General features: G+C 32.8%; 4 protein-coding genes across 4 annotated transcripts in view; 2 read left to right on the top strand and 2 right to left on the bottom strand.

Annotated features, from left to right (window-relative positions):
- The window catches only part of LOC123562455 (uncharacterized), a 332,370-nt gene that overhangs the window by 5,740 nt on the left and 302,297 nt on the right, over positions 1-24,333 (top strand). The gene's annotated exons all lie outside the window — the stretch shown is intronic.
- On the bottom strand, positions 3,931-6,592 carry LOC128555353 (sarcoplasmic calcium-binding protein-like). Its single transcript, XM_053537561.1, has 2 exons — positions 5,073-6,592; positions 3,931-4,752 (listed from the first exon to the last, which is right to left on the bottom strand). The coding sequence occupies exon 2, from the start codon at positions 4,725-4,727 to the stop codon at positions 4,167-4,169; it is 561 nt and encodes a 186-aa protein (XP_053393536.1). The 5' UTR covers positions 4,728-4,752; positions 5,073-6,592; the 3' UTR covers positions 3,931-4,166.
- Positions 13,874-15,618, top strand: LOC123564927 (slit homolog 2 protein-like). Its single transcript, XM_053527838.1, has 2 exons — positions 13,874-14,125; positions 14,428-15,618. The coding sequence occupies exons 1-2, from the start codon at positions 13,874-13,876 to the stop codon at positions 15,616-15,618; spliced, it is 1,443 nt and encodes a 480-aa protein (XP_053383813.1).
- On the bottom strand, positions 18,992-23,485 carry LOC128555352 (uncharacterized). The gene is made up of 6 exons (XM_053537559.1): positions 23,405-23,485; positions 22,834-23,038; positions 22,269-22,414; positions 20,270-20,327; positions 19,630-19,801; positions 18,992-19,086 (listed from the first exon to the last, which is right to left on the bottom strand). Exons 1-6 carry the CDS (start codon positions 23,415-23,417, stop codon positions 19,063-19,065), a joined length of 618 nt encoding a protein of 205 aa, XP_053393534.1. The 5' UTR covers positions 23,418-23,485; the 3' UTR covers positions 18,992-19,062.

The raw sequence follows: 24,333 nt of genomic DNA, 5'->3' as shown, positions 1-24,333 counted from the left end.
AATAAAAAATATGAAATTTTTTTAAGTGCTATTTAATCAAGTCTTAAGGAAGTAGTATTACTTGGGGTTTTACAAGGGTTATATTAATTTTTTTTTTTTCATCATAAAGTTTTGCACCTTTTCGGTAGTATTTATTTGGGAAGTTTGTTTCTTAAGGTTTATTTAAATTAAAGTGCAGCGGGTCCCTTTTTAACTTTTTTTTTTAAAGTCTGCGTTTATTCTTAAAACTGACATTTTTAATCTTTTTTAACTAAAACGCAGGGGGATGTGTTTACACTTTAATCATTTTAAATGGTAATTGTCAAGTTTCCCTTCAAAGGCAGTTAAATTTTGGGAAATTTTGCCCCTAATTTAAAGCATTTATCAAAAGGGAAATATAACCGGTTATCCCCAATTGGGTAAGCAATGATAAACCTTTTTCCGTTGCAATTTTTGTATATTATAGTTGTCTGAAAATTTTATTTTTGTTTGTTTTAAGATGGCACAAAAATCGACTGAATGAAGGAAAAATTCAGTGAGTATAACTCTGGGCGAAAGGTACTAATTTAGGGAAACAAACCCCATAAAAAAACGCTATTAAAGTTCCCTAAAAAAAAACGACCCTAAGAGGGTACGAGACTGTTCCCATTTTATGACCTGTTTTCCCCAAAACCTATTAAACTATATAAAAAAACATGTTGGAAGAGGGACGCTTTCTGTGTTCTAATCGAAAAGTTGGGATGGGTTTGGTTTTGATCGGTACAGCAAAGTAAAATAAAATGTCTCGGTATAAGAGTCAAGTAAAATCAAAAAATTTAAAATGTTTTTGGGCTTTTAAAATTTCTTTTCCCCGCCCAAATAACATATTTGGGGTTTTAAAACTAAATAACTGCAAACACACCTTTTGAAAAGCAAGAAAATTTCTTACGGTATGAGAACAAAATAAAAAATGGTTTTAAAAAAAGAAAAAAAAGTTTTCAAAAAAAAACTATCAAATTTCAATTTGGGGGAATCTCTCTTAAAATGTTGCAGATAGATAAAATTTGGGTTAAATTTTAAACCCGAATTTTTTCTTTTAAGATTTTATTATACTCCCAAACTTATTTGAATTTGGCCCCTGCCTAATAGTATCTAGGTAAATACAAAGTTCTCAGTTAGAGAAAAAAACGGCATATCAAAAAAAAAATGGTAGGCTGATTCAACAAATTGCATTTGCGTTTTGTACAAAAATCCCAAAATTTCTATTACATTTCTAAAACGGGTTTTTAACAGCTAATTTTTGAGCGGGCCCTTTTAATTTTTGGGCAATGCATTTTTTTTTGTTTAAAAAATTTTAGCGTTAGTTCAAATTTTTTTCGTGTTAAACTCTGTTTTTTTTTTCTCTGTAAATTTCAAGGTTTTTTAGAGATTCTTAAGTCAGCAGACCATTGTTGTACATACTGATCTTTTACTCGTTGTATAACATTATCTATATGTGAATTGCTTACTGAATTACTACCCCATAAATACTGGTATCCAAGTTCACATAGTAATCTCCTAAAATTTAATGACAAAAAATTAAAATTTTTTCCCGTCATCTGTTAAGGGCAAAATTTTTTAAAAAAGGGTATCAGAAATTTTCATTTTTTCTAGAAGGGGTGATTCTTAAGTCAAAAAGTATGAACAAACAATTACTTGTTATAAGTGAAATGCGTTTATCAGGATATGTTGCAATTTGCATATATTTGGGCCAAGATTCATTTACATTTTTGCTCGAATGACATACCTTGTTTAAATCAAAGTATCTTCATGTCGAACCAAAACCTTTCGCATCGTGATGGAATTTCTTAAACCAGCAAGGGGGCCTTCATTTTCGCACCAAAACCCAAAAGTAATTTTTTTTTTTAAAAATAGCCTGATGTATTGTACATCTTTTATAAAATTTTTCAAAACAAAAGATACGCGTCTAAAGATACTTTTTCCTACGATTTACCCCTACAGCAATTTCATAAAGGGTTTTTTAATCTGGAGCGGAGAAAAATTTTAACAAAAGTAGTTTCGTGTCTTGAGATTACTGTTGTTAGTTTTGTTGATAATATTTTTAATGGCTTCATTAAAAATTTGTACGCAATTTCTGTCATTTGTAATAAGAAATCATTGTCTTGACAGAAAAACCCCCCCCGAAAAAAAGTTTTTTACTAAAAAAGAATTGCGTTTGTTTGCCCTGAAATCGTAAATAGACTTAATTTCAAGGCTTGTTTTTGTTCTTGTGCCCAAATAATGTTCGACTTGGGAAAAATAAAAAATGCCCCCAATTTTCCCAAAATTTTATGGGTACTATAGAGTGCTTTAGGTTTCCTAGATTTGTTGAAAAAATAAAATGGGGTGTTGGGAAAGTTTCCCAAGATTTCACAAATTATCGGGGAAACCTTTGTTATACAATTTTATAGCAACCCTTTCCCCTGTTTTTTATAATTTCCCAAAAACCCCAACCCCCCCCCCCCCCAAAGATTAAAAATCTGGCGCTTTTTAAATGCCCAAAAAATTTTTCTTTTTAAACTCTATATCAAAAACTAAAGGATCTATTTCACAAATTTTAGTTTTATGACCCATTGGTTTGCTTGTACTGAAGTTGGGGATGCCACGGATACGCGTTTGTTTCCACAGTGGGACTTCACCCTCAAGACGGGCCCTCCCCCTTTCTGATGGCTATATTAAATAGTTATTAAAAAACCCGGTTTGTGGCGTTTCCGGAACAGAAGTTTTCAACTCTTTGGGGGGTTATCTTTTTAAAGTTTATTATCACGCGAAAATTTATCATTGGGAAAAATTTCTAACAATTTCGTCTGCCCTGAAATTTTTTTTTGGAAGAGAATGTTTTAAATATTTATATTTACTTCAAAGGTGAATGCATTAATTTGGGTTTTAATTTTTTATCAGCGAAAGTGTATCTGTATGTTTATAAAAGGGGCATTTTTTGTCTTTTTTTTTCCAGGGATTGAAGGAAGAAGCAAATCAAAAAGAACCCCAGTCTTTTGAATATATTCTGATCTCTAAGGGAATTTTAAAAAAATCAAGGAAAAAATTTATTTTATTTAATTCATTTTCATTTTAAAGGAGACATTGTTATCAGGGTTTTGGAAAAAGATACATGTATTTGGGTTTGGGGACATATTTTTTTTGTTTTGCCCCAAGTACAGTTTTGACGGTGCGTTCCCTTTAAAGAGGCTTTTCTGTTGGCTTTGTCCTTGTATCCCTTTTTTAAAAACAGTGTTTAAAGGGTAAGGCAACGTTGTACTTACGTTAATTTTTGTCAGCTGGGATTTCTTAAACATTTAAAAAAAAAAGAAAGAAATTTTTAAATAAAAATGAAAAGGGAAATTATGGGGCATTTTAAAAGGCGGCCTTTTTTTTTCCATGGAAAAAAAAACAAAAAAGGGGGATTTATTTTAAAATTTTAGATACAATTTAAACCCGTTTTTTTTACTTATTTTTTGCAAAAAAACAATTCTCTAAATTTTTCTAGCTATAATTGAAAGGAAAAATTTTCATGTTTTACATCTTTTCACTCAAGAAACATATTTAAATTCAAACTATTTTTTAAAAAATTATTTGCTAAATAAAGAATTCAGCAGGGTGTAAATGACGTTCCCAATAAACACTAAAAAGGCTGGGCCCTTTATGAATTTCCCCCATTTTTTTTAATTTTTAAACTGCCCCTATCTTTTTCCCCTAGTGGTTTCCCATTTTAAAAAAATTTTTTTCAGCGGTTTTGAAAGGGGTCCCAGGGGTGGCCCTTTAATTTTAAAAATTTAATTATGTCAGGCTTTCCCTTTCCCTTTTAAAAGGGTTTTAAACCTTAACATAACAGTTTTTAAAATTTTTTCTCATGATACGAAAAAAAGTTGGCGTTTTTTCAAAAAAATAAGGGAAATAGATTTAAAAAATAAGCTGAAACTTCATGTTTTTACCCAATTTTTTTCCAAATGTTAAATCTACAACATTTTTTTTTCTTTCTTATGGACAAATAAAATAAGTTTTTCAGTTTACAATGGGATTTCACCTAACTTTTAAATACCTTAAGCAGCAAATGTAACTGAGGGATGTAAACAGAAACTAGGTAAGAAATGATAGTTTTAACTGGTTAAGAGTTGTTTTCGTCTATACTAGTGTTAATTATTTATGACACCATATCTGTATAAATATCGTCACATAAATCCGACTGATGCTAGAGCAGCTTTATACTGTTCATGCTTCCCTTCGTCATTTCCCATTGCCAGTTCTGTATAGAACCCTGCAATACTATCCACAGAACATTTACCATCCCCTTCTGATCCAACCATACTGTATATACCTTTCACAAGGTTATCATCTTTCAAATTGAAAGCTTCATGAAGATTTTTAAATTGCTCGAAAGAAAAGCTGCCAGATGCCCCGACATCACCTGCGCTTATCAGCTGCTTCAAAGCCTCGCGAACAACCGAGACAGTCTTCGCAGAATCTTTGGTATATGCTTCTCTGCGCGAGGCTATGAACTCGTCAATATTAAAGGATTTATTCCAATCCGGGTCATCGGTTAGATATACAATTTTATCCCAGAATTCATTTAGTTGAGATTCCATTTCTTGTTTTCGACCACTACCCGGTTTGAAGACATTGATAAACGACTGCAAACAGTCGTCTCTGTCTTTAACATTTACGACTCCATCTTTGTTAAAGTCTACCAGCTTGAAGGCGATCGTCCACTTTTCATTCATCATCGTGGTCATTTATATTTTCCCAAACTTCTATGATCTGAAACGAGGTAAAAAATATATATACTTTTATGTGATATAAGTAAAATGGTTTTCACAGAAGTTTCAAAGTTATGCTGATTGTCTCGTATTTTTCATTTTTATTCCTAAAGATTAAAAATTAAATCAACCATTTAACATTAAGGTTTACAGATTTCGAAAAAATGCAACTGAATTTCGTTTGAAAGTAATATAAATACATGAAAGAAATAGAAATATCCTTAAAATATTTTACTTGATGACAAAATATTAAATGCAAATAGGAAAGTAACAGCTCACTTATTTAAAACTCTATAACATTCTTAATGTTAAAATACTTACCGAAGATAGTTCAATAGTTAAAAAAATACAAAATTAAAATATCGTTAGCTTCCTATATGCACACAGATATTGTTACAAAACAGAAATGAAAACTGGCTATACTCCAGCGCATGAAACCCAATCAGGCTCTGCTACATTGCTAATTGATGTAGAACAGAGAAAGCTTTCAGTCTAAGTGTATCCTTGCGTTTCATACACGCATATCATAACCTCAAGAGATTTTATAATTTTAGATAGATTACATCTGACAATATTACGGTAGCTACTTAGCGATCAAGTTGTCCATGAGTCACTTTTTATATAGTGTAATATAACTGTATCACTTGTGTCCGTTTATTGCACGGATCATTACTAAGTTTTTAATGTGCGTGTGGGGGGTTTAAATGGCGGTATGAACTTATTATTTAATACAGGCAGAGATTTCATATTAAGGTACTCTTTACGACTGTTGTATATACATAAAACAGTTAACTTTTTCACTTCAGCTCATTTTATCTTTCTAGCCATTGTAGACAGTTGTTTATTATTTCGGTAATTTTGAAGGTACATTGTGTATCTGAATAATTGTGTCTCAATTAAACGAACCCGTATCCGTATTATATGTATACTTAAACTACATTATACCTTTCAAGTAAAAAGTTGATTTATATGAAAATATTTGCGCACTCGTTTGACAAGTGATTTGATGTTAGACACGAACCTAGTACCTAAACTACTAGTAATCAAAATCAGAGTTGTTCAGTGACGGCTCTGAAAGCAGAGCCTAAAATTTAGCTCGGATCGTATTTTAGATTTTGTTCATTTGTCTTAAGGTAGTGAGTCGTAATAACATTCGGCAGATTAAGTATTCTATGTGCATTCTTTGTTTTTTTTTACGTAAAATCACATGCGCGTTCAGCTACATCTATGTCCAAAGAATGCCGAATCGCATAGCCAGAATACGTTATTATGCGGAAATAAAACATTTACATTTAATAATAGATATGTCGTAGAGGAATACAACACAGTTTTTTTCTCACCAGTCGTTTTCAACACTAAAGATAGTTCGTGGTTCACAGACGTACCCAGAGCGGAAATCTGGGGGGAAGAATAGCGCATCCCCACCTCTCTTACAGTCCGTCGAGCTTTCAGTTTTGATAGTCCATGATTCAATGGATACATTTGTCATTTTAGTCATTACTTTCGGCTCGCTTCTCTCAGAAAATTCTACATTAGTAGTATTTATCGTTGCTGAAATAATGAGATCGGACTTAACGCTGTCTAATTCTTAAAATTGCTCTCCTTAATAAAAACTTTTAAGATGAAATCGCGTGAATTACTTATATTCAAACTATGTCAAATGTAAGTAAGATTTAACCTTTTTACGAAATTTAACAAACTATTTCTGAAATGGCAAGCTTACAGATAACTCTAGAAATTCGATTTCCTCTAATCTAAACTAAAATCCAGGTTCCGATCCTGCATACTGTCGAGATGGAATTGTGCTTTTCTTTATAATAGGAAAAGCCTCATTTCACGATGGTGAATGTAGTCCGGATAACTGACACGATTCACAAAACATAAATACCAATAATTTAACGTAGTTTAATTTTAAATTTATGTTACTGTTTTGTTTGTTTACATTTCAAAGCGTCTTAATACTGTGCGATATATGACCTTTGTTTTACCCACAAGCAATCACTAAAAACACATAGGTGAACTTTATCTGACAATTTTGCTTGAAGCCAAACAGGTGTTATTGGGTAGCTATTAGCAAATTACCTATTAGGTACGAAGCCCTGGGCCTGCACATGTTTTTTCACAGACATAGTTTATCGTACTCAAAATAAAAATCAAAATGCACCTGAGCTACTTGTACAGTTCAAAGCCCCCCCCCCCCCCCCCCACACACTCGCCTCCCCCCACCTCCCCCCATTTCAACCATAAACACCCAAAGTTTTGGCTGGCTATGCCCCCTATGGCTCATTCATCTTTTAGGTATCAATAAAATAATTTATGTAAATAAAAAGCAGCGGTAAGCTCTGTCAGAAGATTAACTCCAAAAATATTGAAGGTACCAAGTTGTAACATTACACAATTAAAGTACTCTTTGAGAGAAAGTGCTGTAACAAGAAAGCATGACGCTAAGTGGTTCCATTTTTTAATTATCTCCCTTTTCTGAAAACCTTGTCCGGGCATAACTCAATAAATATGCAAGGTATTGCCTTGATACTTTTCATAGTGATAGAGGACAGTGAGGGGCAGTACTGTGACAAGGAACCATAAGTGTAGATGGTCCATTTTTTTATTATCTAACATTTTTCAAAACCTTGTATAAGGCAGAACTCTAATATTTTTTAAGGTATATTATTGACTTGATAATTTATATATTCATACAGATCAGAGAAAGAGAGTGCAGTATTAAAGAACCATAACTCTTGCTGGCCACATTTCTCCTTAACACAATCTCAGTAATTGGAAAGCCCCTTTCAACAATAATTTCAGGGGGCATCCATCAGTGTTGCCGATCACCTTGTTTAACCATTTTACATATAGAAGTATATGATTGCGCTAAAAAGACAAACTGCTTTCTATTTGAATAAAGAAATCAAAGGCCTTGCATTTAGCTATTTTCGAGTATACTTACTAAAGCAAATTACTCAATACACAATGTATTTCATAATCGTGCTTTTTTGTTTGTTTTGGATTTCCAAACAATAAAGGAAATATTGACTCCATGTAAAATCCTAGCCCCTTCCACCTTCCACCCCCACCCCCACCACCCACCTTCTCCCAAAAAAGAATCAAACACTCTGCCCCTTAAATTACATTTTTGACATCAAATCTAGCAAATCAACTGAACAATTTTGAATTTGACACAAATAAACAAATTTCCATTGGAATGGCATTCATTTGTTGAAATTAGATAATCAAGATCATTTTTTATTTAATATAAGGTTTGTTCACAGTGTAGATTGCTAAGTGATCAAAGATGTTCCTTATATACCTCAGATGTACTCAACCCTAAACTGATTGAGCTGAGTCTGTTCAGCAATGACTTAATCCCTATATCTCCCAAAAATACAATGACCTAGTGTCCCTTTGCCTGGCCAGTGTAAGTACACCATTTCTTGCATACCAGACGGTGATTTCCGGTATTTTTACCGGTGCTGGAAAAATCAATCTTACACCCTGGGGTGTAAGATGACTCTCGTGCTTTAAATGACGTATTACGAACAACATATATGTAGAAGATGTATGCAGTTATTTATATTTTATTTCGAAAAACGGAAGAAAAATCCAATACCTTGACAGTTCCTCTTTGTTCCTGATAGTATATTTCTCGATTCAAAACACGTTATTTTATCAAAAATTCATAACGTTACGCTGGAACTGATAAAACAAAACCGGAACTAAACATTGTTATTTGTCTTTGAAACGTCATGACGTCTTTCCTGTTTACGGACGTTGATTTCCCGCGCTTTGTTCAAATACGCTGCTATAAGGAAAAGTTCTAAAAAGAAAGCCGTTCGACTGATTTTATCTTTATTATTATATCTTGATATCGGTATGCAAGAAAAAGATTCTGTCACTGGTTATAGGTGCAGATGGGAATATCCGGCTCTCGGGTAACTGTTTAGGCGGTAACTCGGTAGGAACCTTGTTACCGCCTAAACAGTTACCCTCGAGGCCGGAAATTCCCATCTGCACATATAACCTGTGAAAGAATCTTATAGTGTTCTACGTATTGTTGCCCCATGCTTGGGCAGGTTATTTTGGTGGCAAGTTACTCTGTGTTTGAGTCTTGTAATGAAAATATAATGTTCTGCAATTTATTTTGTATTTAGTAAGGATTTAACTAAATAAACAAAATCATAATGTTTGCTTATAAACATTTTTGTAACTCTAAACACTGTCTCAGCAACGGAAGTTTATTTCATACTTTTCTGTAATAATAACAGACTTGAGAGATACAGCATAGCTGAGGTACATTGTGTATTAATATCTATTTGTGTCTTAAGTGAACTGGAAAGAAAACTATTGCAGTTGTGATATTCTTCGTAGTACATTTCATGCCTCAAATTATAATACTTCACAAGTTTTTTAAAGCTAAGCTGCAAAATAACAAAATGAGATGGAACTTTGCCGTAAGCGTCTTCCGTCATTTAAGTTTACACCACTCAATTTTATGCTGCTCTGTAATTTGAATTTGTTGGAAGACATAGTTCACTTAGATAAGTATAAAATAAAAACTCTTTTGCTTTTGTTCCGTAAATATGGAAGGCGAGGTGAAATAGTTTTCACATTTCCACCCCGGCTACATTAAAGTACATATAAAAATGTCTCGAGGACTTTAAAAATGCCTCGAATTATTTCATTATTACAAGTGTATTTAAGTATTTTTAAATTCACTTAATATTATTATTCATTAAATCTGATGTTACTTGATGCATAACCTTTATGGCCTGTGCATATGTAGCTCATGTTGTAATTCATGTTATACCAAATTAGCAGTGCGCATTTATAGAAAAATGTTATTATTTTCAAGGAATTGTGTTATATATTTAGGTATTGTGTCATAAGTATATCACTAAGATTTTAATTGTCATACTCAGAAAAAGGCTAAATCAAAATCATTTGAAATAATAAACTGAATAAATGTTGATGTGCAGTTACTGGTTTTAGAAATATTAATGTCAAAATAGATTTATGTACTGCTGATATTGTTCCTTGTCATTTTGCCTCCACGTACCAGTATTACACAAAGCCATTTCTGTTGTATTTGATATAATTAGGGGCCAAAAACGTCCACCATGCGCCTGCCCGCTCCCTTCTAGAACTTTTTGCATGGGTATCAAATTGTTCGGCAGGACCAACTCTTTCCAAATAAAACTTTTCTTATGAAAAAACTCTTTTGAACTATTATATGATTTCACTGTTTCCATGGCAATCGTTCTTTTTTTGGAAAGAACAACCATATAGATGATAATCATTTATATCTTGGTCAATTTTGGTATTAAAACAATAAAAATGGAACTTAGACATTGGCTTTTTATGTTAATTAACTAATTTGCATATTCATGAATATTAATGACAAAATTTTGTTTTATGTTTTAAATCAATGTAAATGTACCAAAGGGTTTTGATCTGGTCTTCAAGTATCTCACTGTTTTCTAAACTAGTATTTGTTACTCTTATAATTCTTTTACTCCAAACGAGGTATGCTTAGCTAATTTGCATAAAATGTACCAGTGCCAAAAGCAACGAATAAAAATCTGAGACCACTAAAACTAAATAAAATGATATAATTAATTGTTATCAGTGTACGGATGTTTGCAGGGGTGTGTACATAATTAAAATAATAGTATACAGAATATATACATAAAAATATCATAGTCGATGTAAATATTGACAGCAATTATAATGAAGCCATCAAATAAAAGAACAACATAATTAAGAATCTGATATTAGTTTAATTAAACTGATATATATAGTAAACTCAATAAGAAAATAATGATACAGTAACACAAAATTACTGCAATGGTAACTTAACATGTGTAAAGTATATGCTACTAACAGATTCCTCTTTTAAATAAGTATTAACACTATATTTTTATATCATGCAACTCAAATAATCATCAGTTTATTAATCAAATTTTATTTCATCATGTTGTTCAGTTTTAGTTAAGTCTTGTTTCCAGAGATGTCTGTTTTAGCATAGGTTCATTTTATGCAAATTAGCTAAAATATCTAATGTAGAAAAAGTTATTAACATTCAGAGTAACAAAATGCTATTTTAGAAAACACTGAGAAACTTCAAGACCAGGGGCCGTATTCATAAAGCATCTTAAGTATAAGTTTTGACTTAAGTTTAAGATTTTACTTAAGTTTGTGGTGATTTCAACTTAAGTCTAAGTAAAAACTTAAGTTCTAGTCATAAAACAGCTAAAACTTAAGATACGTAAGAAATGACTTAAGTCAGAAAATAAAATAGCGTGGTGAGTACGATTAAAGTGTTGTTTTCAGATAAAAGCACTTTAAACATAATTGTGCATGCTGTATCTGTCTGAAATTAATGTTGTTTTTTAAATGTTTTCGTCCACAATAAAAGCCAAGAATTACTTATTAAGTTGTTTTATGAATAACAAATATACTTAAGTAAAATAAATTTCTTACTTAAGTAATACTTAAGTAAATAATCAATTTCTAATACTTATACTTAAGATGCTTTATGAATACGGCCCCAGATCAAAATTATCTGATACATATTTTCCAAATAATTGATGTACTAAAACAAAGTTATTGAAATAATAATGTAACGTGTGTAAAGTATGTTACATACTGATTCCTTCTTCAAGTAGGTGTTCAAAATATAAATATTTCCAAACAATATAGTTCAATAATTGTTATTTTTGATAACAATTGATTATATCATTTTATTCAATTTAAGTGGTATCTTCTTTCGTGAGACATTGGTTGTGGCAGTGGTTCATTTTATGCAAATTAGCTAAATATACCTATTTTGGAGTAAAATAATTACCATCAGAGTTAAAAAATACTGTTTGAAAAAACACTGAAAGACTTTAAGACCTGATCAAAATTGTTTGGTACATTTGAATTGATTTAAAACTAAGAAAGTATTTGTATAATTTCACTTTTATTGTTTTATCACCATAACTGACCAAGATATTACTGATTATCATCTATATGGTTTTCCTTTCCTAGATGAAAGGTTGCCATGGAAACAGTGAAATTATATATAGTTCAAAAGAGATTTTTTTCATGTGAACATTTTCCATTTTTTATTTTATTTTGCTCCTACCGATTAATATGGTTCCTACGAAAAAAAAGTCTTGGGTGCTTGGTAGACGCTTTTAACCCCCACCTAATAGTAGCTTAAAGGCTGCTCTTCGTTTTGATCTTGCTTTTACGGTGTTATTCAAAAACACATTGGAAAATATAGTGTATAGTGGGCAACAAAAATATTGTCTTATTATTTTCATGTATAGGCTATTCTATTACAGTATTGAAATATCATCTGTATACAAAATTAATGTTTATCAAAACAAACTTTGAACACATGTGAAATAATTATCTAAGTTTTATTGTCTGTTGAGTGGTTATTGTTCTTAATATCCAAGTCACACATACGGCGCGGATAGCTACGTCTAGCCACGAATAAAAAACGTAGTAATCCGTATCGATCCGTACCTAAGCCATACCTCAAAGTAGTAATCTGTATCAATCCGTACCAACACTTGGCCAAAACGTATTCAGGACTTATCCCAAACTTGCAAGTTTCTCCAACTTTTGAACATGCACAAAAGTGAGCGATCTGTAGCCATTTCAGCGTTACTTTAGTCCAACTTGGTTGAAACTTATTCATCCATAGTAAAACGTACTAAAACGTAGTTATCCGTACTAAACGTACCTTGCCGTAGTCATGCGTATTGAACCGTAGCTGAACGGAGTTATCCGAGATTGTCCGTACTTAAGTGTATTTCAACGTAGTTCACCGCAGACCCTTCCACGCGGTGAGCAAGTTGCCAGACGTAGTGAAACGTAGTTCAACCTATCTGTACTTATTCGCGCCCTGTATTTTTGTTTTGTTCCCCGTTTCTCACCATTTTCCCGCACTAAGACGTACTGTTCCGTACTTATCCGAGTCTACCCCCTCCACAGATCAATCCCATCCGCACCGTACCTCATCGCACGGACATATCCGTATGTGTGACTGAACTTTTTAGGGCGAAGCATATACATAAATTCTACATAAAATTATAAAATAGAAATAGTTTTATTCAGCATACTGCTGAAGTATAGATTAAAGTATTTGTTTTGACCCCTTTAGAAACATTACATTTCTTTAAATGAGACATTAGGTAAAAGTAATTGAAGGTTCAAAACTAGGATGAAAATGAGAGAAAAACATTTCTCGCTGAGATTTGTGATTCACATTGTTGGATATTCAGCGCAAAATAAGTGTAAATGACTCGCTTTGAAATTTGCTTTTACTCATTAGAAGTATTCTGGTTTTAGTTTCAGACACTGAAATGGATAACAGTATCACATATTATATTTGATAGAAAAAAGAGTCATTTACTATAGTTTCACGCTAAATTTTGTAGGCATTTTAATTGTATTCTCTAAAAATATTGTAAGTAACACTATTTCAAATTTATCAAAAATTAACAAATGTATCATGGTCTAAGCTCTCAAATCTAAATTAATAGCATTTTAATAGAGTACACTTAAAATTATCCGATTTAATGATTTAAAAAAAAAGAAACAGGTTTTTCCTTCTCCTGAACAATTTCAAGACTGTAAGTTACAACTGTTTCGCGCTAAGCCCTCGAAGTGTTCGCATTGATTTTTCAGTTGAAAATTTAATCAATTATTGTTTGAAGTTTAAATGCAATAATTACATTAATATTTTTTCATATCTTGTGCCGAAATTGCAGTTCTATGTGTCTATAACATTTTGTTTTGTTCTTTTTTTCAGACTGGTTATTAATAATAACGGACGAAACTGAATCGAGGACGAGGACAGCCGTAGTAGAGATTATCCTTTGCGTTGTAACACTTTTGCATGTCAGTAGCATCTAATGCATCTGTTTGAACAAAACTCATTTTTATATGTCGAGTACTTCCAACACAGCAATAGAAAATCGATGGTTCTTCAACTGTACACGTGGCATACATTTCAACTTGTCCAATAATGAGTTGACTAAAGTCGAGAACTCATCATTTGACAAATTATGGAATATGGAACTTCTCGATCTCAGTAATAATAAGATTGCATTAATAGAGTCTTTGTTAAAATGCGAAATCTCCGACATTTCTACCTCGATCATAACAAACTAACTGAAATTCCTATGGACTTTTTCAAGAACAAAGACAATCTAATAAGTGTAGATCTTTCTTACAACAAGATCACCTATATTCCGCTGCCAGTGTTTAACTACAGTATGTGGCATATTGAGGAGGTTTTCCTTCATCATAACCAGATAACAGCCTTCGAGCCTTGGGCCTACGTCAGGCAAGCTATACGTCTGGACCTGAGTTACAACAATGTATCCACATTTACTAACGACTATAATTGGACGTATATTTCAAGAACTATGTATAAAGGGGTAAAATGTATTTACACACATAACTGCATCGTAACAATGACTTATAGGACAATATTCTGTTACTGTAAAACACATTAATTAGATAACTTTGCGTAAACATTTGTGTGATAACATAAATTTACCTGGTATAATTGTTCATATTACAATTATGCTTGGTAACGTCTGCTAGTATTATTGAATGTGATTCCACTACGAAACCGTTGCATGTATTTTTATATATATCGATATGATTCTTTTTTCAGGCAACTACAGACCAGCGGAATAATTCCATGACAGAGTGGCATGACTGGTACGTGTTACAATATAAAAACCCAACTTCCAAAGATGATGGTATTGAATCAGTACTTAGTCTAGTAGAACTGTTACCAGATATTCGTGAAAACCCTTTTAGCTGTGATTGCTATGCTCATAATATGATTAAAAGAGTTAGACAGTCATTTTTCTTGTGGGCTGATAGCGAATATCTTGGTATAACGTGTTACAATCCTCCACATTTACGTGGCAAGCTTGCATTCTATGATGTATCCGTCTCTCAACTTATTTGTAACATTACGGATAATTGTCCAGCAGGATGTCTGTGCCAAGATCGACCTGAAGATGCCATTTTAAAAGTCGATTGTCAAGGATTGAATATGACAAGTATACCGAAAACGCTTCCAAGAAGTCCATACGATAAAATTAATCTACAGCTTGGACACAATGAAATAACCCAATTTAGTAATGCAAGTTACATAAAATACATTACAGTCCTATCAATGCCTAACAATGCGTTTACCAGCCTACCGGACTTTGTCATAGAACGTATAGCAAGTAAAGAAAATGCATTTATTGACCTTCGTAACAATTTATTCACTGATATTCCGTCAGGAGCACAGAATATCAAGTTTCCAGACGCGCACTTTCAAGGAAAATACCTCGTATGTTCATGTGATATGCTATGGATGGTAGACTGGATAAAGCTGGCACCAAAATACGCTGATAAGACTCTTAATTGTACATTTGAAGGTGAAGTATACAAAATAATTGATCTGAATGAAGACATCTTGAAATGTTATAAGATTGGGAGTATTATCCTAATTGTAGTGCTGTCTGTGGTATTAGTTATTGTAATTGCCTTGTTGCTAACGGCTAAACGATGCCCGTACGAGACGAAGGTACTGCTTTTCAAAATTTTTCACATTCATCCCTCGGATAAGTATGAAGTAGACAAAAACGCGGATAAAACTTTCGACATGTATGTCTCTTTTGATGACAATGATACATACGTCAGGCAGTGGGTCATGAAAGTACTCTTCAAACAGCTTAAAGAGAAAAAAACGTTTTACAATTTGGGTGTAGCTGCGCGAAATGCACCGCCTGGTCCTGAAGCTGATGCTAGACTTGAACTGAATGATAAAAGCAGACGACTACTGATCATCCTTAGTACAGACTAAGATAACAACCCTTGGTGTCAGTACGAGTTATGCCACTCAGAAACTTTAGAACAAAATGAAGGACGAGTCATTTTTCTATTATATGACCAAAACGCGGAAGAGATAGCGAAAAAAGAACCGTGGTCATTTAAAATGAAAGGCAGAAAGGTATTTAGTTTGGAAGACAAAATGTTGTGGTCTAAGCTGAGACATGAACTGCCAAGAAATCCTTTACCCGAACCTCTCATGAGAGGGGAATGTCCTTAATGGTTTGCAAACGGATGAACATTGTGTACACAGGCAACATATCTACAAAATAAAACGAATTTGTGCTTACTGAAAATAAGAATAATTTAATGGTTGTAGTGGCAGTGCATTGTGACAAGACTAAATACAGAGCATATCAGATATTAATTTAATACGGATAATTGCAACAGATGATTCATTCAGATATGTTTTAAATTGTTATGCTTGTAGTGCGTAATAGGTGCAATTATACTGGAAAAATAAATAGCGTGGGCGTGACTGTACGTGAATTATGAGGTCTCGTGCTAGGATCAAGGACTCAGAATGCAGCAACACTTAGTCTTGATTAACTATCATATTTATATTTTAATATGGTATGAATGGATGACATTAATTTTCCTTGTTAAACTTAAACTGAATATTTTTGTATTTAGCAAAAGTTATAAATGCCAAATTACACTTTTTAGAATGGATTTTAGGCTGAAAAAAAATGACATAATACATGTATTTGAATTAAATTGGGCAACTTTGTGGTGAAATATTCTCAGAATACATGTTTCTTAGCGTTTCTTTGAAAAGAACGTTGGCATCAACTTATCTTTTGAAACTGTTAAGCTGAGCTGTATGCATAAATACAGGAATATCTATCCTGAAACACACGTCAAGACTTGGATGAGATGAACCCATGGCGAACCTCAAATTGGGCACGTGGCCCTTGCGAGACATTCTGAACCATCCGCTCTGGTCAAACATCCCAACCCCTTAACAATTTTATATCTATGTGTTGTCTCGGTCTTTATTTCCTCTTTATTTCCCTTATAAAGTAACGGAGAAAACTGTCTTTCGTCCGTAATCCGACCCTTCAATCTATTATAGATACATGTCGAACAGTACGTTAATTTGTAAACACATATTGTATAGATATGTTTATATTTTTTTATGTTTAACAAATATTATAATTATTATATTATTATAGTGTTGTTAAGGTCTCTACTGGTCTTGATTTTAAGGAAACTACTTTGCTACATGGTCATCACTGTCATCTTTCATTATAAATTAAGTCGTTACCTCGTTTCTTTAAATATAAATATATGTATATTTTTCATCTATGAGGCAATATATGACAAAATCTATGAGCAATTTTCTTGGAGAAATTTAAGTATCTTTAAACCGAAAGCAATGGTTGTGTGTCCATTTTATACAGCAGACAGATGTGCAAATGCATTCAAATATCCAAAAGAAACTTAACATAAAGCGGTAAAATAGTGAGATTCTAAAAACAGATAAGAAAAGTTAAGACGGAACTTACATGCTGGAAATATCTAGGTAATATGTTAAAGAAAAACATATCCACTGTAAATGTTGATATATTTTCCACTGCAGTTACAAGTTCTAAGTTGTTGCTTAACACAGCTGTTTTTCGCTAGTCGCCCTCCTTAATTCTAACATATTCTACTTATCCTTATTTCCGGTCTATATGTTAAAGCATTGTTTCGTGTTTACTGGATGGCATGACTTATCATGAATTGTTTGTCTGTAAGTTTTATGTCCGTATATATTCTAAGGTAAGTTCTATATTACGGTTCGCAGGTTACTATCAGAACGGAATTTTGACCTAATTAAATTCATTAACTGTACTTAATTTTAGGGCATCAGTTCCATGTACATGCTTCAGAATATGACAATGGCATTTGTTTTAATGATCTGATGTTAGTGAATATACCCTAAGAATTTCTATTGTCTAATAGTAGGTTACTCAAATAGTTTCGCATGTATCACTTTATATTGTGAAAACCCGGATTCTAACCATCCAATAAATGTTACTGTTGTGTTAGGGGATTCGACAGGCGGGGAGTATTTGTATTTACACTCTTTTTATATAGCAACAGATTTAAACTCCCTTGTTTTGATTTTGACACTAACCTTTCCAAGGATGTATCCTAAACAGAGTACTGTGTTCCTTCCGGTTTATGTCTGTTATTTACTTCTGTGTTATTTTTTCGTTCGTGTGTGTTACTGTGTACATGTGCTCAGCCACTACATGTGTATACAGTTCCATAAACCCATACTTCCATGTGGAACGCTCTATGGGCTAATGCGTTTTTTGAATGGGTTTTATTGATGGATTTGTGTCCTTGTTTTTAAGACTTAAAATATTGCAGTTATGGGAACTCCTATCATTTGTATTAAGATATCAACTTACAAGAAAGAATTTTGCAAACAATAACTAGATAAGCGCAGACAACAAACTTAACAGGTTATCTTACCACAAAAATATACCACCCTAATTTTTCAAATTTAACATACATCGAAGGTAATCGTTCGTTTATGTTTTGTCTATTGTACTTAATTTTAGGGCATCAGTTCCATGTACATGCTTCAGAATATGACAATGGCATTTGTTTTAATGATCTGATGTTAGTCTTATCTGGTGCATTGATGAGCAGCGCCATGAGAAAATAAACATAGTGTGGTTGAGACAAGCATGGATCCAGACCAGCCTGCTCATCCGCGCAGTCTGGTCAGGATCCATGCTGTTCGCTAACGGTTTCTCTAATTACAATAGTCTTTGAAAGCGAACAGCATGGATCCTGACCAGACTGTGCGGATGCGCAGGCTGGTCTGGATCCATGCTGGTTGCAAACGCACTATGTTGGTTTTCTCATGGTGTGGCTCAAATTGAGCAAACTACAAACAATACATGTATGACGAAACTTTTCTGGAACGTTCTGTATTGATGACCTACCTTTATCTTGCATTTAGGTGTTCAAATTCATAGTAACAACTAAAGGCATACCTTGATGAGTGCCCTGCGATACTGGCTAATTGCTGTAAAGCATCATTTCAGGCATGGGCCGATACAAGGGCTTCTGAATCTATAAGATTCTCAAACGAACGCATGTTCGTTCATGTTCATTCATATACTACATAAAATGATGTAAAAAAAAATCGAATGCCAAAATACGATTAATGCCCTTGGTCTTTAACATAAGTGATTCAATTATGATGAATTGATATTTATTACACCTGTTTGCTTTTTTATGAAACTATTTTTACGTTATACAGACAGACAGGGACACGAAAGCGTGACAACTATAATTATACGTTTGCCTCGCTCTAATTCTTTATTGACAAAACAACACATGTCTTGAATGTCAGTATGTATATTTGTTTTTGCTTACTATACGTTTCTTGCACCAGGTACAAAGACAATAGCGTCTAGACTGTTAATTTCTTTAAAGCCTGAAATCACAAAACAAAAGTGATTCGCAAATATACATATTTAATGCATGGCAAAAAAATGAAATATATGATTGTCAAATTGTTAGCCATTATATAAGTTTTCTTTCAAATATTGCTGCCAATTTAAATTTATTATTAAATTCTGTTTTGCAATATCAAGACATTTATAAAATCATCAAATTGATAGAAATAAAGCAAACTAATAGCGGACTCAGTGTTAGTAAGTCTGTAAATGATACAGGCTACTCGGGCACCGGCTTAACTCTTACCCAGCTAAATTTCTATAATGAAATGGTCCATCTTTCAATTTGGAAAGTACCATTAACTTTTAAAAGAGGTGCTTACCAAAAAAGATACTAACTGAATGTGGAACAGTGCAGATCATGATCAGTCTACACAGATATGCAGGCTGATATTGGTCTGCACTAGTAGCAATGGCAAAATCAGTTGCCGCCAGCAGGCTAAGGTTAATTGATATCTTCTTATAAAGGAATTTGAAATTAGCTCCATGATCCCAAAGGACCTGGTAACAACAACTCTTACTAGTATTTGAGATATCTGTTCTGAATATAGCCTGAGCCCAGGCGGTGACGAGACGGATTCAGACAGCCAGACAACAAGGAGGGCGTCTTGCCAATGAGATTTACATTCTGGGTACAATGAGTTCAGCTGGGGCATTTTATCTTTTGTGCAATCAAACCAGTCAGTCGATACTCTGTAGCAATGAAGTTTGGGTTTTTAAAATTTCTTTATCAAACTGTGAATCAATAAAGGTTTGTTTAGATTTTAATTTTTATGTAGCTAAAAAGTTTAGTTTATCACTTGATGACGTCCATGCTGTATGCTAGTACATTTTCATTCAGGCATATATCATGTAATTGCCACTACATTTCACCCAGGCTTACACGAAAGAATTGCTGCTACAGTTTTACCCATACATAAGTCATGAAATTGCTGATACATTTTCATCCCTGCCTATGTATAGTTAATAAGATTGCTAGAACATTTTCATCCAGGCATTCGTCATGAAATTGCTAGCACAAGTTTTACCTATGCATTGGTTAAAAAATTACTAATATTAAGCATACTTTATTGAATTGCTAGACAGTCTGTTTTGCCCATGAAAAAAATGGAAATGCTATTACCTTTCATGAACAGGCATACGCAATGAAATTACTATTACCTTTTCGCCCACTCATTATATTCCTTGATACTGTACACATCTGACAGTGTGTATCGATCTGAATAAATAAAATATACTTTTAGTCACCTTTAAAGTGAATTACATATAATTCTAAAGCATTTATTTCAAGCACACATAATTTTCTTTTACACATTTAATTTGTAACATCTTTCCTAAAGGAAATTATTTCATTTTTTTGTTTGACATTAATATTGATAAACTACATACAACGATTTGCTACATTTAATTTCTTTAAAATAATGACGATTTCTTTAGTCAAAATCGTTTTCAAATGAATGTTTTAGAATACAATATTCCTTAAGATGTTTTCTAATTAAAAATTTTGGAAGAATAGTTGTGTTAAGTTTAAAAAAGCGATCATTTCAAACGATAGATTTTATATTGGAAACTTTTCTGTTTGCAATTCTAAGGCCCAGAGTTTTTTAAACAGAATGGAATTTTTTTCATGAATATTTTTTCATGGAATATTTATTTTCATATTCCATTTAGGAAACATTTACGTTGCTATATCGCTTAGCAACACAAATCAAAATACGAAGATGTCATACTCGCAAAATTGTCACAACAGGGAATTAATTAATCATAAAAATGGTATTTGTACAATGTATAACAAAAAATACGTACTGCTTTTGAAAACCAGATCGAAATAACACGTGAAACTTAGATGCATGTCAAAGAATATGAAGATGTTCAATTAATGCTCGGAAAAATGCTCTCATTCCTTTTAGTATCATCAACATTAAATGAAACTTCTATGTAATGTAGACCAGGGAATACCGAGCTATTATGTCAAAACTATATTTTCTTTGGATAAATAACAAGTAAATGCACCCCACCCCCACCCCCATTGCAAGGTCATGTTACGTCTTCCGGCCCAATTTGCTCTATTTTCAGTTTATACATGATTTATTTTAATAGGTCGATTGTGAAGGAAGTTTTACAACTTATATCAATCACTCTCGACACCTCATTCGTGATGGAAACCATCTCCACGTGGGTATGAGAGAAGAGGCCAGTTTCCCTGTTAATGCTGAGCGCCAAGCAAGGGAGCTTCTGGTACCGTTTTCTACGCCTTTAGTATGACGCGGACGGGGATCGAACCGACGACCTCCCGCACTCGAAGCGGACGCTCTACCACTAGGCTATCGAGGTGGTTAGGCTCTATTTTACATACGCTAAAAATCGCTTGCAACTAACCTATTTTCCAAATTATCCTTTCTTAAGTTGGGTGAATATCAATGCAAAATGTAGGCGTTAAGCCAATAACGTGAAATTATAAATAAGACATCATTAAAAAGGTTAGCAAAATGGGACCAGAAATAGAGATATAACAACACTTTTCCGAGTATTTTTGAACACCACTCGTATACACGTACGAACCCGACTGTTCAGATGGTACTACTATATAGGCATAGAAAATAAAGATCAATATAATTGCACCTTTACTAATCCTACCAGGTGTTCTGTATTCTACTGTGACATTTTGATACAAGCAAAACCGTATTATCTGCACTATAAAATACTTACTGGTATTTCATTTTATTATTGGCTTGTTAAAAGTAAATTTGTTACTATAAGTAAGTTGACAAAATTATAAGAAGCAGGTTTTGAGGGGTAAATCAAACACATATGAATAAATTCTAAATGTTTTTGTTGTGCAAAAAAGTATGATATTGTGTCTTAAACCGTTTTCATTTTCCACTCGACTGTGTAATTGCAAAGGTTGTAAACTAATAGATATCTATAAGTACTAGCCCGAGGCAAGAGTTGTCATTCTTTCCGGATCACAACTTTAAATTAAATGTTAAAACTTCTGTTATTGATATTAACAAAACTATCAGCAATTTTATATTTGTGAAATCATTTTTGGTTATTTCAAGGACTTGGAAATCAATTTCTAGACTTTATTTAATGTATTACTATCATTGAAAATTTTAGGGTCTATCTCTATACTATATAAAGAACATATAAGACTTACACTCGTTCAGCCAGTCAGCGATACCTTCCCCATTGCAGTAAATGGACACCCAGTCAGTTGTTAACATATCAATGTCTTCAGAATTTCCACACTTCTTCATTACCGATGAGCCAGAAATACACTCCTTGTATTTTGGCGTTACGTTTCTGAATGGTACAAAGATACATTTGATTAAGATACATTTGATTAATTTAAATCGGTTGACAACAATAACACATCGTTTACAAAAAAATCATATCTAATTTTTTTTTACTTCAAATGTAGAAAAGCCTCATCAAATATTTTTAAATTTACTTAATGTACAGATTATTTGCGTGTGTAGAGCTACATTCATAATAAAATATCATGCGGTAAAGGCGATTGTTCGAAAACATCCTGTTTGTAGCGGCTTTACACATTTATTATGTGTTTAGCTAACATGTATACAGTGTATACTATTTTAAACCTTACTGTGGATAATGGTTAAAAGAATAAATATATCACATCCATGTTCCCCGCTAGATTGCGAGAAAGAAAATAAAGCATGCAGAATATCAGACATTGAAACAAATCTTTTCATGTTTACCTGCAATAAGCCTCGATGTCTTCCACAAATTCTTTCTTAGTTATCTCTGTGTCATCACCATAACGCCAAGCAGACAGCTCTGGTAAAACATGTATTCCACCTTCATCTCGACGGCACTCAAAAACAATGTCGCTGAAGTCATCGTATTTTTCACACGATTCAGCATGGACAGAGCACAGACCAACAACAATACCAATAATTGCGGCTATGAAAGTAATCATATTTTGAACAAAACGGTACCCATTTCAGTTTATTTATAGTTTTAGTAAACTATTGGCCTACTGTTGTTATTTCTATTAGTTCACTTGACAAAGAAGGTTTGTTTCTTTGACATTAAACTAACACAACAATATCTTTACACAAATTACATTTGCAAGAGTAAAAATTTGTCATTCAAAAACTTTTACCTACGACAAATCGTATTTCAAAAAAGAAAGAAAAAAAAAGCAAGAATTGAGCTCAACACTGACTTTCAAATTAGAACAATTTTATATGTTATTAGTCCATAATATAAGAATTGAATGAGGGATTTTAAAACTTTCCAGAACTTAGTTTATACAAAATGTTTTACCTTCGATAAACATTTTAGATACGAAGAGTTCAATATCCCACTGACAGAGCTATGATGAAAGTGATGTTTGCTGAAAATGTTTTGTCCAGTGATGTATATCCAGGCGGGGGCTAATTATGTATAATGGGAAACAAAAAAAATTCTGCAATTAACTCAAAATATTGGAAGATTGTTTAATATGCTAAATGCATCTGTCTATTTGCAAATGCTCTATTTTTGGGTATATGAGAGTATTTACTGTTTGAATCGCTGTGGAACAACATTTTTTGCATATTTGTATCTTGAAACATGTTGTGGAAAACCAATTATTGTAATTAATAGCTAAAATTATTGATAGCATTTAAGACCGTTACAGCGATTGTATCTGTTCGACGGCATTATTCACACACTATACGACTAAATTACTAAGTCAAACTATATGTACCTTTCGAAGCTCACATTGTCAAGTTAAATGTGATATAAAGAATATATATTTCAATTTTACAGAGTTGCATATAGTCTATATACGTTTTTAAGATGTATAAGATACTTTTATAATATTGTGTTTTTATGAAATTCTTGTAACTTGTTATTTCTATTCTGACTAAAAATTCATTAAAACAAAGAGCTTTTTTAACCTAAAAAGAAATTTGATTGCCTTCTATAGGATCATATTAACAGGCATCTGTGCTTTTTTAAAAAAGAAATCTGATTGTATGATTAACATTAAAAGAAAACTATCATAACTATATGTTGCTTATGGTCAATTTGCTGATTGTTGCAATTAAATCGTCTTGGTGACGGTTTGGGCATATCTGAAATTTGACTGGACGAAAGTACTCAGTCATACACACAGACTTTTTCAGTATTCTAATGGATGAAGACTTAACTATTACATACCACGATAAATAAATAAATGCACTGACAGTTGAATAATCAAAGATAAAAAA

Source organism: Mercenaria mercenaria, chromosome 2 (assembly GCF_021730395.1).
Source record: "Mercenaria mercenaria strain notata chromosome 2, MADL_Memer_1, whole genome shotgun sequence".
Lineage (NCBI taxonomy): Eukaryota > Metazoa > Mollusca > Bivalvia > Venerida > Veneridae > Mercenaria > Mercenaria mercenaria.
This window is presented reverse-complemented; position numbering and strand designations above follow the sequence as displayed.